General features: G+C 31.8%; 1 protein-coding gene across 4 annotated transcripts in view; it reads left to right on the top strand.

The window, feature by feature from the left end:
• The window catches only part of NIPBL (NIPBL cohesin loading factor), a 117,847-nt gene that overhangs the window by 17,325 nt on the left and 84,544 nt on the right, over positions 1–15,978 (top strand). For all 4 annotated transcript variants that reach the window (XM_077763479.1, XM_077763480.1, XM_077763478.1 and 1 more), the window contains exons 8-9: positions 2,859–3,485; positions 9,480–11,105. In XM_077763479.1, the coding sequence (XP_077619605.1) occupies positions 2,859–3,485; positions 9,480–11,105 (2,253 nt within the window). The remainder of the gene's footprint in view (positions 1–2,858; positions 3,486–9,479; positions 11,106–15,978) is intronic.

The following is a 15,978-nucleotide window of genomic DNA, read 5'->3' as shown; positions in this document are numbered from 1 at the left end:
AAGTTCAGGCTTTTTAAAAATACTTAAAGTGTGATCATTTGGATTACCAGAGTTATTAGAAGAGACTGTCATATTCCATATTAAAGAATTACCTTGTAATTAATTGTAGTGTAGCTAATTATTACTAATTTTTCTCTATCCTTGAGAATTTCTGATGATAGCCATCTAAATCATGGACTGGTGTGCCTCATATTACAATTTTTTCACAGGCTGTGTTCCCAACTCTTTGATCAGAGACATTCTTCCCAAGGTGAAAGTTGAAGTTTTATGAGCCATTCTTATTCTTTAATTCTGTGAATTTTCAGGGATAAAAATAACTCAGCTTTTGAAAGAGAGAGCAACTTCCAGAATAACTCTATTTGTAGGTTTGGCATCAAAGTTAGGTACATATCTCACAAGTATTGTCAAAGTGAGAAATTATTCAGACTACCACAGAGGAGATACAGTGAGATAGCTAATTGATATAGATAATCAGCCCATTTTTCCTCAGACTCTTAAAGATGGATAGATGAATAACTTTAGATAGAAAGAAGAAACTTTAGAACAACCTCACAAACACATTATTCATCAGAAACTTCTGCTTCTGTTCATGAGGTTGTTTTCCAACTAGTTTGGAAGGTTGAATGCATCAGCAGTCTAAATTTTGTTCTAATATATATGTATAATTTGGGGGCACCTGGGTGGCTTCCAACTCATGATTTCTGCTTTTAGGTCATGATCTCATGGTTCATGAGATCAAGCCCCTGTCAGCTCTGCGCTGACAGCGTGGAGCCTGCATGGTACCCTCTATCTCCCTCTCTTTCCGCCTTCTCCTGCTTGTGTGCACACTTTCTCTCTCTCTCAAAATAAATAACAATAAATTTCATTTCTGTGTATTAAAATCCTGTCTATTTAAGTTCTAAGTTAAATGGGGTAACTGTACATGGACCCTTCTCCTTTAATCATCTCAAGCCATTCATTAGTTTATATTGTTTTTAGTTTTTTTTATCTTTTATTAAGAAAATAAAATACATTTAATGTGACACAAATTTTAAATACAAAGGCAGTATGGTATATTATAATTCAGATGTTAGAAAAATCTGTTTAAACTTTTCAGGTTAGCAAGCTGTGTAACTTTGGGCAAATTTCTTAACCACTATATATAAGCTTCATATTCCTTTCTGCAAAATAGTAATAGTTTAGCAAATCAAGGTTGTAAATTCATTATTTACAATGAACTGATGTGCAGTGCACCTTGCATAAGCTCTGACACAAAGTAAATGGTCCAAAAATGTTCATTTCTTTTTAATGTCCCATATAAGCTGTTTAAAAACACTATCTGGGGGCGCCTGGGTGGCTCAGTAGGTTAAGTGTCCTACTTCAGCTCAGGTCATGATTTCATGGTATATGGGTTCGAGCCCCGTGTCAGGCTCTGTGCTGACAGCTAGCTCAGAGCCTGGAGCCTGGTTCGGATTCTGTGTCTCCCTCTCTCTCTGACCCTCCCCTGCTAATGCTGTCTCTTTTTCTCTCTCTCAGAAATAAATAAAACATTAAAAAACAATTTTAAAACACTATCTGTTGGTATAACCTCAAACTACATTTCTAGTAAATTGCTTCAGTTGCATCTTTATCACATTTTAGATATGTTCTCTAAAAAGTTAGATTTTTATTTATCAAACTTTAAATATTTTTTAGTAATTTTTTTTTTGAGAGAGAGAGAGAATGACAGAGCAAACACACGAATTGGAGAGGGGCAGAGGGAGGGGGAGAGAATCCCAAGCAGGCTCCACACTTAGCATGGAGCCAAATGTAGGGCTCCATCTCACATTCATGAGATCATGGCCTGAGCCAACATCAGGAGTTGGATGCTTAACTGACTGAGCCACCCAGGTGTACCTTTATATATCACACTTTAAATATTTACATTGGTAATTGAAAGGACAGATTTATGTAGCATAGAAAAATCATATATATGTTTAAACACTGAAACCTTAAGTCTAGTTTAGGTTTTTTTCTTTAAAGCACTTTCATCTTTACTGATTTTTATAATTTCCTATAGGTTTTTTAATTTTTTATAGTCTAATGATGAGCAATGTAACAATTTTAATTTTGAAGCATATCAATGAATTTTTCCTCATTTGGTTAGCTGGTCTTTACCACTTATTTGTATCATATAGCATTTATTAAATTAATGGGATCTGGGCTGAAGATATTTTATTGAGTCTTGAAATTGGCTGGACTTGCATACTTTTCTAATAGGAGGATTAGCAAGCTGAAGAGAGTGTGAATTATATTAAGTGGAGAGAGAAAGAGAACATCACATGAAGGTATAAATCAGTATTTTAACACCAGTTTGTAAAGCAAGTGAGAATTCTCAAAATTGTAGTTTTTCCTACTTTCTTTTGCTTACACCAGGAAGTATTCGTGTGAGTGTAGTTTCTAGGATTAATTTGTAATTTTGTAATTTGACAGACTTACTCTTACTTTAGATTTGTCAGTTTTCCTAAATAATAAGTGAAAGAATAGGAATATTTGTCCAAATATGTGTGTTGTATCATCATTAGAAACAACTCCTTTGCTATTTTCAAATGAAGTATTTATATTTTATATGGACAAAAATAGAAATAACATGATACTGGTCTGGCAGATGGAGTACTCATACTTCAATTAAACCTAGATCATCTGTCAGCATGCTAAAGGATTATAGGACAAGCCTTTAGGCTTTCTTTTCATATTTTGTAAGTAAGTTGCTGAGATTAGATAACTCCTTAATATTTTTTCTAGTACTACTGTATTGTCACATATTTAGTATTTCTATCACAGTGTAAGAAAATGTAAAACTAGCACAATTGTTCATTCCTGTTGAATTGCTTTTCTAGGATCAAGACCACCTTTAATCCTTCAGTCTCAGCCTCTACCTTGTTCATCACCTCGAGATGTTCCACCAGACATCTTGCTAGATTCTCCAGAAAGAAAACAAAAGAAGCAGAAGAAAATGAAATTAGGCAAAGATGAAAAAGACCAGAGTGAGAAAGCTGCAATGTATGATATCATTAGTTCTCCATCCAAGGACTCTACTAAACTTACATTAAGACTTTCTCGTGTAAGGTCTTCAGACATGGACCAGCAAGAGGATATGCTTTCTGGTATGGAAAATAGCAATGTTTCAGAAAATGATATTCCTTTTAATGTGCAGTACCCAGGACAGACTTCAAAAACACCCATTACTCCACAGGATGTAAACCGCCCACTAAATGCTGCTCAGTGTTTGTCGCAGCAAGAACAAACAGCATTCCTTCCAGCAAATCAAGTGCCTGTTTTACAACAGAACACTTCAGTTGCTACAAAACAGCCCCAGACTTCTGTGGTACAGAATCAGCAGCAGGTATCACAACAGGGACCTATATATGATGAAGTGGAATTGGATGCATTGGCTGAAATTGAACGAATAGAGAGAGAATCAGCTATTGAAAGGGAGCGGTTTTCAAAAGAAGTTCAAGACAAAGGTAAAATAATCTCATTACTCCCACATCATACTCTGGGCAAATATGTAATTATAATATTAAAAAGGTTTTTTTAGTTACTTTTTTTTTTCATTTTATTTTATATTCTTTATGTCTCTCAATTATATTTTTATTACCAATGCTCGTACCTCAGAAGTTAAATTCATAATTTCATTTTTTATCTGGAACAACTGTCTGAGATTTGGTAATTCTGTATCACAGGTCTGTCACCCATCATTTACCAAGTGATATTATCTGTGCTTGTCTACTAAACTGCACATTAGTGTTTCTATCATATGTATTTTACATAATTTATGTTAGTTTTGCATCTTCACCTTTTTTTTTTTCTGTCAAAACTAGGGTAACTGCTCTAGAACTATTTTCAGTCAGTACATTTAAGAAAAGTTCATGTATATGTTTATTCAGTTAAGAATTTTTTTACTTTGTTTCAAATCCTACTGTCTCTTTATAATATGGTTTGGGTTTTTTGTTCATTTTTTAGTAAAAAATTATGGGGAAGAATTTTAAATTAATATTAGGTAGCAAATCTTAAGGATCAAAGATCTTTTGTTGGGGATTAGAGTTAAGTGTTCCCTTTTGTCTGAGTAGNATTTCTGGATTTTTTTGTGCTTTATAAAAAATTATAATTATATAAAAGAAAGTCCCTATTGGATTATTGATTATTTGGTAAATATTATATAAAACTTAAAAATTTTGAGAGACTGATAAATTAGTAATTGAAATTAGTAATGTAATTTATGGATTTCATATATTTATAGATTCATATACACATTTGACTACCCAAAGCATACTATATGATTCAATTTTCTAGTTATTCTAGATTGATATATAGTTCTTATATTTTGTTTTTGGTAATTATAAAACAAAACTTCTTCATGTTAGGGAGAACTCCTGTTTATATATGATCTTGTTCATTATATGACAGGATCTTTCTAGATAATTGGGTTTCTAGACTAAGAAAACATGCTGAAGATTTTTATTATATTTCCTATCTTTCATGATGGCTCTTTTTAACATTATTGAAAAAAATAGACATTATTTAGTAATTGTTGTTCTGTGATGCTTTCTAAGTACCTAAATCACAGATTGCTGCAAATAAAGAGACTACTAGAAGTCTTTAATTTTTTGGCTAGGGAACTGGAATTTTTTTTTATCTACTAAACTGTTGATGTTAAGGATGAAATGAAGCATTGCTTATTCTTTTGGTTTAGTAGTATGGGGTTCAGGAAATAATAACTATATGCATATGGTTCCAAAATGTATCTCTTCTTCTAACCTCTTATAAAAGTATATGCATGTCAAGTAAAGACAGCAGTATTATTTAGCTTCTCTTGATAATATTAATCCCAGGTTCCTGAATCCTATGACAGTTTTGTAAGAAACAAAATTGTAATTTCTTGACTGAGAAATATTAGTTGCCTTGAGAACTGAATTTTTGCATGACATTTTAATCTGTGTTTTGGGAAATAGTGTTCTTACAAGGAGCCTAACTTTGTAAGTGATTTTTTTAATAGTAGGAACAAAACCGTAGGAAATGGTGAACTTTTTTTTTTCTTTCCTGAACTTTTATTGTATAATATTTGTTGAAGCCTAGGGTTTTACTTTTAAAAACCAAATGAAAATAAGGATAGTAAATAAGGCCAATTGCTTAATTGCAAACTTATTTTAGACTGCCAACTTTTTTTAGGGAGAATAAAACTAATTTAACAAACAGCATACTGTTCTTTCAGAAACTTGTAATATATATTTTACTTCTAATGATCTAATCAGTGTTCTCCGTAATCTATGATAGTGTGGCTCTAACAAAGATAAATTGAAAAGTTGAGTGAACAGAGCCTATTTACAGTTTTGAACTTTGTAAGTTGACTTACAGGAAGAAGTATCTGGTGTTATAAGGATTAAAGGAATAAATTTTCATTGGAATTACCTGGTTTTTAGTTTGATATAGATGATGTAGTACGTGTATTTTCCCAAGTTAATTATACTAATTTTGCTGACCCCATATTCGTGCTGTCATTTCTGATTTTCTGAAAGCCATGTTCCCACTATTTCATGGCTTTATTTGAAAACCTTTGGAATTTAGGTGTCACCAAACACCTGTGATTTGAACCTTGTCACTTATATTTAGTTTCTACATTGTGTGATGAGATAGTGTTTTATGTATGAGCAGTTATCTTGAAAATTTGGGAAGATTAAAGATCTGGTGTGTTGCTTTAAGATCATAAGTAAGATCATAGTTAAGATCATAAATAAAAGCAACATTTTCTGAAGTAGTTTTATAGTCAGACCTTGAGAAATGAAATATTTCCTTGAAATGAATTTATTGCTAGTTACCACTGCATTTTAAGATTAAACTGTGAATTGATATTTACCTTGCATTCTAAGGTATGGCACTGAGAACTTTTTTGTAACCATTGTATTGCTGGTGATGAGGAATACACAAGACAACTTGTTTTACTGAGAGCTGTGTTATAGGGTCTGAGCTTATTTCCATTTTATTAATTTGTTATGAGAGAAGCATTCTTTCAATAGATCAGAAATGGGAAAACTATACCTTGTCAATAAAATTAGAAAGTTTAACACACATGGTTGTTTGGTAATTACAGAACTCGAGAAAAAGGGTAGAATAATTTTAAGAACTATTTTACCTGAGCTGTGGCAGACCTAATGGACCTCTGTTCCACACACAGAGGATGCTTTTCTGGTTGCTAGGGATTTATGTCCTTTGGCCTATTCTCCCTTCTTTGGATAGTTTTATACACACTGACAGGTTAATTCTCTCTAACCCAGTATTTTATAATATTCTTAAAGGACCTTTTTGCTTAATCTTTTGCTCATATTTTCAATGTCTGTAATTACATAAATTAATTTTAAAAGGCTGTTCATCTTTGTTTCTGGGATAATCGATCGTAAACCTTAATATCTCCTTTGTGTGCTGAAAATTCCTGCTTTCTTTTTCCAAAGAGAGGATTTCTTTGTTCATCTTTGCCTATTTCATCTTTTCCCAAGGTCCACTTTCCATGTTAGCAAGTTTGAGGAATGGCCTAACCTAGATACTAATGTTTTTTAGAATGTTACAATATTCTTACACTATAACCCTTATGAAAAGTAAATTACCTACTGTCATTTGAAATAAGAGAGGAGACAAGAATAGGACAGTTAGCCACTTAGTTTATACTGCATTTTAGGGATGGGATGTTTTCATTTTTCATAATTGGCTACCATGTGTATAACTGTGCTGTTTTAAGTGTTTTCAGTTATCACTTGTAGATTTAAGCAAGTGTTATAGTTTGTTTCTTACAAGCATACTAAAGTTCACAATTTCTCTAATGGCTAGATCTTATTTTCATGCCAGCATCTAGATGACAAGTATTGTTGGTTTTGAAATTATATCTTTTTGTGTGCATTTTCTTCAAGACTATATGCATTCTGATAGCTAAACTTATGGTACTCAGTGCTGAAGAGGGCTTAAAGATAATCAGTGTCCCAAACATTGAAATTATTCTTCATAGAGATGGCTTTCCATCATTAGGTAAAGGTTATGACGTAATGAAGACTAATAACAAAAGTGGATAGACAAAAGTGACATGCAGATTCAGAGCCACTTTACAGGAATAAAGTTATGGTGGAACTGAATCAGGTCAAGTGATTCAAAACTGCGTGCTCTTCACATATCAAGAATCCTTGCAGCAGTAATGGAATTTTTCCCGGTTTTACAGGAGATGAAGTACTTTTCAATAGTTAGCAATATATTGTCCATAATGGAAAAAATTACAATATCTTTCCCAATCTTAATATATTACTCATATGCAAATGCTTGTATACGTTTTTATTAGAAATAATCATAGCACCTATAGTTTAAGATAACTAAATCAAACATGACAATTTCTTTGAAATTAAACTATGCCAGATTTTCAGTTTACTGATAAATGATAAATCGAAGTGAGTCTATAAACTCTTAAGTATTTTATAATACTTTAAAATTTAGCTTTCAGGATACCTTAATGTTAATGTTCAGAAGAAAGACTGATTGCTCATATTAATAAAAGGATGAGCCACAGATTTCTTAAGAGAAATCTTCAGATGTATGAGCTCTGTGATGTCATTACAGTTCTTAAGTATGCATAGGCTACCATTTTAATGACTTTCACGAACATGTTTCATTGTAAAATATATAAAAAATCTTCAACTAGATTATATTATTATATATATATATATATATTCTACTAATATATATCTATATTTCTAGATTCTTGTCCTAAAGATTTAAAGGTATAAGGTTATAAAGCATCCCATTTATGAGGTAATTATTTGGTATGCCCTGTGGTAAGATGTAAAGATTATTTTGTGTGGCAGAACATTACAAAATAAAATTATGGAAACATAAATTTAGTATTCTGAGTGCTTTCTTCTTAAGTATTGAGGCAGAAAGATCCATATAAGTTCTTGCCAGGGTGTTTTTTAATGGGGAAAATAGATGATAATATACTTTATTGTTATAGTGTAATTTTATAAATGGAGCCTATGTGATGGTAGACTTGACTTCTAAATAACTAAGAAACAGAATGACATCTACAAAAAATTACTACCAAATATTTGAAGTAAATTTTAGTAAAATATTTTACCAGATTTTAAGCTGGAATGCACTGCTGCTTCTCACTTTGAAAACAAAATGACAGAACTTTGGTGTATAAAAGCAACATTACTATTAATTTTTCCCCTACAACTGGTTTTCTAACAATAGAAGATTTTTTTTTAGTGGTCAGTTTGACTTTTAACCTTGTTTTCCTTAAATGATATGATATCACATTGATGAATATCATAAGAGAATCTAGAGGTTCTCTTATAAAGATGATTTAAAATGACCTTTAAAAGATAGCCAGGAAATTCAGGAAGTAAATATTAAAGCAAACAAAACCTTGAAGAACTATAACTATTTCTAAGAACTAACTACAGATTCAATTTATAGACAATGACCTAGCAGCCTCTTAAGTCAAGCGGAATCATGCACAGAAATACATAACTGTTAAAAAAATACCTTGGCATTTTATTGTGGTGGTAGATTTATGCTTGTCTGTATTTTTGTCTTTACATTTCAAAATACTGTAAATTATTTCTTAATTTGGCCGGTATATAGATCCCTAGAACTTTACATAGAAGAGCCAAAGCGTGTTTCTGAAGTGAAAGTTGATATTAAGACAGGATTTATCTAAAAAGTCCTTATATGTGTCTCATTTTTATACTTATAATATAAATGTGTTTCCTTATTTTAAATATACTTCTAATTGTGTGTTAGCTTTTAAATTCCATTTGTGCTGTTGACACCTTGAAGAATTTGAATACTGGATCAAAGGTTAATGACAAGCTGTTAAATTCTCTTTTTTCACCTTATTCTCATTTATCTTCTTTCAGTGGCATGATTTCTATTTTCTTTTGGGTTTTATTCTTTTCCATACTTCTCTTACACGTTATAAAACCTTATGTTTCCTGTTTAGTATATTAGTAGATTTGTGGTACTTAGTTTTTAGTTAATGGTTAAAATGAGCTTAAATGAGAGCATATGATTTATAACTGGTTGCCTTATTCTTATGTAAAGAATCTGGTTTATCCTTTGTAAATACAAACATAAATGTGTGTATATACAAACATAAATATATGTTTGTATTTAATGTATCATAAGTTCTGTTTTTTTATACTCTTGGGCTTTTTTATATACTCAACAAATACGCTGATAAATTCTTGTTCCTATAGTTACAAATATTTATTGAGGTACAGCATGCATGAATATTTCCTTAAACCTTGGTTTAATAGTATTATGTCATTCATGCCTACTATTTTATACATGCATATTAACATTTGCATTCACCACATTTAAAAAAAACATTGTGACTTAAAGAAATCTAAGTCCATATGGCTTTTAATAAGATAAGAATATGTGTCTGTTACTGATACTGAATATTTATCTTTAAATTTCAGATAAGCCTTTGAAAAAAAGAAAACAAGATTCTTACCCACAGGAGGCTGGGGGTGCTACAGGAGGTAATAGACCAGCTTCTCAGGAGACGGGTTCTACGGGAAATGGGTCAAGGCCAGCATTAATGGTTAGCATTGATCTTCATCAGGCAGGAAGAGTGGACTCTCAGGCTTCTATAACTCAGGATTCAGACTCCATAAAAAAGCCTGAAGAAATCAAACCATGTAATGATGCACCTATTTCTGTTCTTCAGGAAGATATTATTGGAAATCTTAAATCTACACCAGAAAACCATCCTGAGACCCCTAAAAAAAAGTCTGATGCTGAGCTTTCAAAGAGTGAAATGAAACAAAATGAAAGTAGATTGACAGAATCTAAACCAAATGAAAACAGATTGGTGGAGACAAAGTCAAATGAAAGTAACTTAGAAACTAAAATTGAGACACAAACAGAAGAACTGAAACAGAATGAGAACAGAACGACTGAATCTAAACAAAATGAGAGCACCACAGCCGAACCTAAACAGAATGAAAATAGATTATCTGACATAAAACCAAATGACAACAAACAAAATAATGGCAGATCAGAAACAACAAAGGCAAGACCTGAAACCCCAAAGCAAAAGGGTGAAAGCCGGCCTGAAACTCCAAAACAAAAGAGTGATGGGCGCCCTGAAACCCCAAAACAAAAGAGTGATGGACGGCCTGAAACTCCAAAGCAGAAAGGTGACGGCCGACCTGAAACTCCAAAGCAAAAAACTGAAGGTCGGCCTGAAACACCAAAACATAGGCACGAAAATAGGAGGGATTCTGGAAAGCCATCAACAGAGAAAAAACCCGAAGTGTCTAAACATAAACAGGATATTAAATCTGATTCACCTCGGTTAAAATCAGAACGAGCTGAAGCCTTAAAGCAGAGACCTGATGGGCGATCTATTTCTGAGTCATTAAGACGCGACCATGATAGTAAACAAAAATCAGATGACAGGAGTGAATCAGAGCGACATCGAGGGGATCAGTCTAGGGTTCGAAGACCAGAAACATTGAGATCCTCTAATAGAAATGAACATGGCATTAAATCTGATGGTTCAAAACCTGATAAACTAGAAAGAAAACATAGACATGAATCAGGGGACTTAAGGGAAAGACCGTCTTCTGGGGAGCAAAAATCAAGGCCTGACAGTCCTCGTGTTAAACAAGGAGATTCTAATAAATCAAGACCTGATAAGCCTGGTTTTAAATCACCAAATAGTAAAGATGACAAAAGGACAGAGGGCAATAAGAGTAAAGTAGACAGTAATAAAGCACACCCTGACAATAAGGCAGAATTTCCCAGTTATTTGTTGGGGGGCAGGTCTGGTGCATTGAAAAATTTTGTCATTCCAAAAATCAAGAGGGATAAAGATGGTAATATTACTCAGGAGACTAAGAAAATGGAAATAAAAGGAGAGCAGAAAGACAAAGTAGAAAAAATGGGATTAGTTGAAGATCTAAATAAAGGAGCTAAGCCTGTAGTTGTCCTGCAAAAACTGTCTTTGGATGATGTTCAGAAACTTATTAAAGATAGAGAAGATAAATCAAGAAGTTCCCTTAAACCTATCAAGAACAAACCATCAAAGTCAAATAAAGGTAAGAATACTTAAACTGATGTCATTTGTATTCTAATTAGTTTTCAAGTTACAGGGTTACTAAGGATTAAAAAGCTGGAAATTTACAAAAATTGAATCACTGCTACATGAAAATATAACATTTATATAAAACAATAATGAATTGTTTTAAGTAATGTAAATAAAAAGTTCTCAGTCAAAATTCTTTGTCTTCCACCCCTATTTGAACTACTCAGTGTAGTCGTGATTTTTACTTTGGTACTCAGAGATAAATTCTTTTGTTCTTCAGTTATTTCATTTTTTTTTGAAAGTTGGTTATTAATCAAGTGAATGATTAGGATGGTTGTATATAACAACTTTCTAAAAAGTTATTTAGACTATAGAAGTATTCCATTCTACAAGGTGGTAGTAAATTAAACTTTAATTTTTAACATCTCAGGAAAGCTATATGGTAACAAAAATCAATGTTATAAGCTTTTTAAGAACATTGTGTCTCATAATACTACTTTCTTACATACTTATGTATGTTAATTATTGATGCATAATTTAAATTTACCTTTTTGTGGGATGTGGTTAATTATAGATATTTTGTTTAAAAAATACATAGTTTTGTTCTTTTTTAGGGAAAAGTAATAGGGAATAGTATTCATGTCTTAAATTGGGTTAAATCGTTAGTTTTGAGGCTTTGGGTGTTTTTTTTGTTTTGGCTATTCTATGGTTGCTGAGTTAAATCCTGTGGTTACTTCAGTAGTACTATTTCCAGGAAAAAGAAAGTCTTAAGTATTGAAAATACAATGGCAGTTTGTGCAGAAAATATAATTTTGTATTCCTTTGTATACTACTTTAAAAATATATAAGTATATATACAATATATGTGTATATATAATTTGATGATGGTGTGTGGCAAGACATATTTAGCCCATACAATATAAATACATTAAGATGCCTGTTTTAAGGCAATAGAGATGAAAATTTGATTTTTAAGTTCTCATTCTGTGAAAGAGGTTCATTAAGAACTTAGATTTATATTTACTTTTAAGTATATGAAACTCTTGAATTGTGCTGTTTAGTAGGATAGTCACTAGTCTCTTTAGGCTATTTAAATGGAAATTACTTTAAATAAAATTAAGAATTCAGATTCTCAGTAGCCACATGTGGCAAGTGGCTCCCTTATTTACACACACACACAGGACATTTGCATCATCACAAAAAGTTGTGTTGTATAGCACTGAAGTGTATTAGGAGTTCCAGAAGGTGTAATGGTTATTATTATTTTTGTAAAATGTATCTTGTCTATCAAAAAAACTCAATGAAAATATAGTATTACTACTAAGAACTCTTATTCAAAGAAGTGGCTTGTCATGAGTAATCTTTTTTTATTATTACTTGGTCTTTAGCAAATGTTTATTTTTTCACTATTTGGTTTTATGTTTCAAAAATGAAAAAAATTGTCTTTATCACTGATATTTATACTTTTGTAGGGAAGCTTCCAGATATTAAATTATAACAGTCAGACTTAAAAAGTTAGGACTTTTTATTTAACTTGAATGCATCTCCTCAGAATTACTTGTTTACGTAAATGAGGTTGTTAAAATGTAGTGGCCAGCACTAGAATTTAGATACAGATTGTTTTTGAAAATGTTCACTGAAAGATTGGGAATGGCTTACCGTCTAAGCTAAAGAGTATAGGTGTACAATTTTAGAGGAGTCAAGATAGAAAGATGGAAAGTGGTACCCTCTTGTCCCTTGATCTGGACCATCTTTTTCTCCCCTGCCCTCTGTCAGCTTATGCTAGCCTTGCTTTCTAAGCTCTGTTCTAACAAAGAAGCTTTACAACTGAACATTAAGAAATGAATATAGCTCCTAATATAGTAACTGCTGTACTATTCCCCATGGTTTTTTCATTGCCTGTGAATGTAAGCTTTTTAGTACTAATCCATGTTTCTCATAAGTGTACTTTTAACATAAATGTATATAATTGATACATTCATGTTAGTAAGTAGGCTGAGTGTTTCTGCCTGTTAGAGTAGGCTGTGTGTGTGTGTGTGTGTGTGTGTGTGTGTGTACACATGTGCAGGTATGTATACACACGTATTACTGGATCTGCAATTATTAAGTGAACATTTCCATCAAAAATATTATTTTAATGCTTAGAGTCACTTCAGGATCACATGTAAATATCATTTGGCTTTATTTATACCTTAGAATTCCTATCTTATTTTTTAGTATACTAATTTTGATTTTATCTTAGATCTCTGCTACTAAGTTGGCAATAGCACAGTTATATAATTTTTCTTAATTACATAGGAAGCATAGTTGTGGATTATTGGCCCTTTGTGTAGTACACATTACTTGGGATTTTCTTTTGGAGAATCACATATTCTGACATGTTGGTGTTTTTCTAAGTAAAGGAATTAATATTGAGTATTGCTGAGATACTTCTGTGGTTGATTTCTAAGACCAAAATTCTTGGTAGGTTTTCTTGGAAGAGCCATGAAATTCTGTCTTTTACATACTTTACATGATGTCCATATTTAAAATATTCATTCTTTAGGGTGGTTTAAAATTTCTTGAATATACTTTAAGCTGATCAATTTTGAATCATAGGGGTGTAGATTTATGACTTATAATACATATTACTTATTTTTGTCATTTGTGTGACCATATTAAATGTAAAGTGACATTGTTTTATTTCTGTGGGGATATATGTATATCCCTAGTACCTAACATGATACCTAGTGTATAATTAGCATTTAAATATCTGTTGAATGACTGTATTGCCACCATGTTTCAGAAAAGGCTTTGTGTGCAGATTACAATTGTGTGTTCATTTTGTATGTTCCTACCAGTAGACTCTAACCCAAGAGCTACACAATTTTCAACATTCTGTTCCTTAAAATTTGTTACAACTTGTTTTACACTGTCAACTACGTACTTTTTATTAAGATCTCAAGGAGAATTATTCATATTTATGTCTGTTTAACTTACCCTTTTTCTTTATTTTGCTCTATAGCTGTTACAGATTGGCTCAGTATGACTTCTGTTCTCATCCTGCTTCTTTCATCTTCTCTCTTCTTACCATCAGTTTGTTTCTTCATTTTCAAGTGGGGGATGAGTACAGAGAACCAACATAATCTTTTAAAACCTTTAAAATTTTTTAAATATCTTTTGTCTATTATAATATACTTCAGTCAGTATATTGAAATGCCAAAAAGGTATCTTTATTGTTAAAATATTCTTATTCAGAATATTGTCCTAATATCCTCTAATGTATAATATTTTTACAAGTTAAAATAATATGAAGTTAAGAGGTCTTTAAGACTGCCATGTTCATCAGCTAACATGCCTATGTGTTACTAGCAGCTTACTATTGGTAATTACACACATTAACAATTTGATTTTGGTTATTTACAATTCCAGAATGTCTCCCAATATTTTAGCTTTATGTTCAAGGAAATAATTTTTTTTCTTCTTCCACATACTTTCTTCTAACCAGTTTATCATTTTACATCACATACACTCACTACTTGTAAGTAATATCCCATATCCTCTATTTTTGAGATCATGGCCTGTAAACCATAAGTTACTGAAAATGCTTTTCACTGGGAATGTGTATTTCTCTAACATAGTTCAAATAGTCAGCAGTGTTTAAGCCCTAGGGTTCGTTTGATTAAGTAATGGTTGTGATCATACTGGAAGCAGTTATTTCAACTCAGTTACTACTGTACCAGTTATACTACTAAATGTTGTTCACTAAAATACATTCATTGCCTTTTATATAGCACTGAACAATCTAGATTCAACTAGATTGCTTGGGATTCTAGGCTTCTGTAAATCTGAGAGAAAGTACTGTCTCTGAGAGTGAGTTTTTGGCATACTTGATGAATTTCTAAGTTGAGAATTCTTATTAAGGTAGATATGATTGTAATATTCAGAATCTACAGTGAAATTTATTTTGGTTCATTTGAGCAGTTTTATAAAATATTCTTCTAAACTCAGATTTTCAGTTTCTGCAGAGACTTTACTATCAGTGGTATCTTACACATTTGGAGAATATTTATTACAGAAGTTGGCATACTATATACATATACCTAACTATTGGGTATGATTTTTACAGCAGTATTTTGAAAATTTTTGTCTGTGATTCCTGTTCATAGAAAAATTTTTGGTTCACATTTTGCTCAGCAGATAAACTAATATTAATATTGATTTAAAGAGATTAAGTAGAATTTTTTTCATAAAAATTAAATGTTTTAAAATATACTAGTGGTGTTTTCACTCCTCATTTCTTTTCTTGAGCCATCCCAAGGGCATAGCTTCTGTAAAGTTTTCCTGTATGTTAGAAATAGGTGTATGATTGAGGGATAAGAAGATAGCAGATAATTAATTGTGAGAGAACCTTCTATTTATGAAGAAACAGTCATTACTCGAACACACTGAATTCCCTCTTACTCTAAAAAAAAGTTAGTGAAATCCTCCCCTACAAGAGCCTGATACCAATACTAAGATAATGAATATCTATTTGATAGATCATAATGTACTATATCATAGTATAATATTAAACCATTAATGTTATTGTAACAATTTAATTTTATTATATAGTTTAATGTATCATAGTACAATTGAGCCTTTAACAACATGGGTGTTAGGGGCACTGGCCACCACACACTTGAAAATCTATATATAAAGTTGGACTCACAAAAACTTATCTGCCAGTAGCTTACTGTTGACTGAATGCTTGCAGATAACATAAACAGTTGATTAACACATGTATATGTATTGTATACTGTACTCTTACAGTAAAGCATGCTAGAGAAAAAATGTTATTAAAATCATAAGGAAGAGAAAATACATTTGCAGTACTGTACTGTATTTATTGAGAAAATTGTGTGTAG

This window comes from Crocuta crocuta, unplaced genomic scaffold (genome assembly GCF_008692635.1).
Source record: "Crocuta crocuta isolate KB4526 unplaced genomic scaffold, BGI_CrCroc_1.0 scaffold4, whole genome shotgun sequence".
NCBI lineage: Eukaryota > Metazoa > Chordata > Mammalia > Carnivora > Hyaenidae > Crocuta > Crocuta crocuta.
This window is presented reverse-complemented; position numbering and strand designations above follow the sequence as displayed.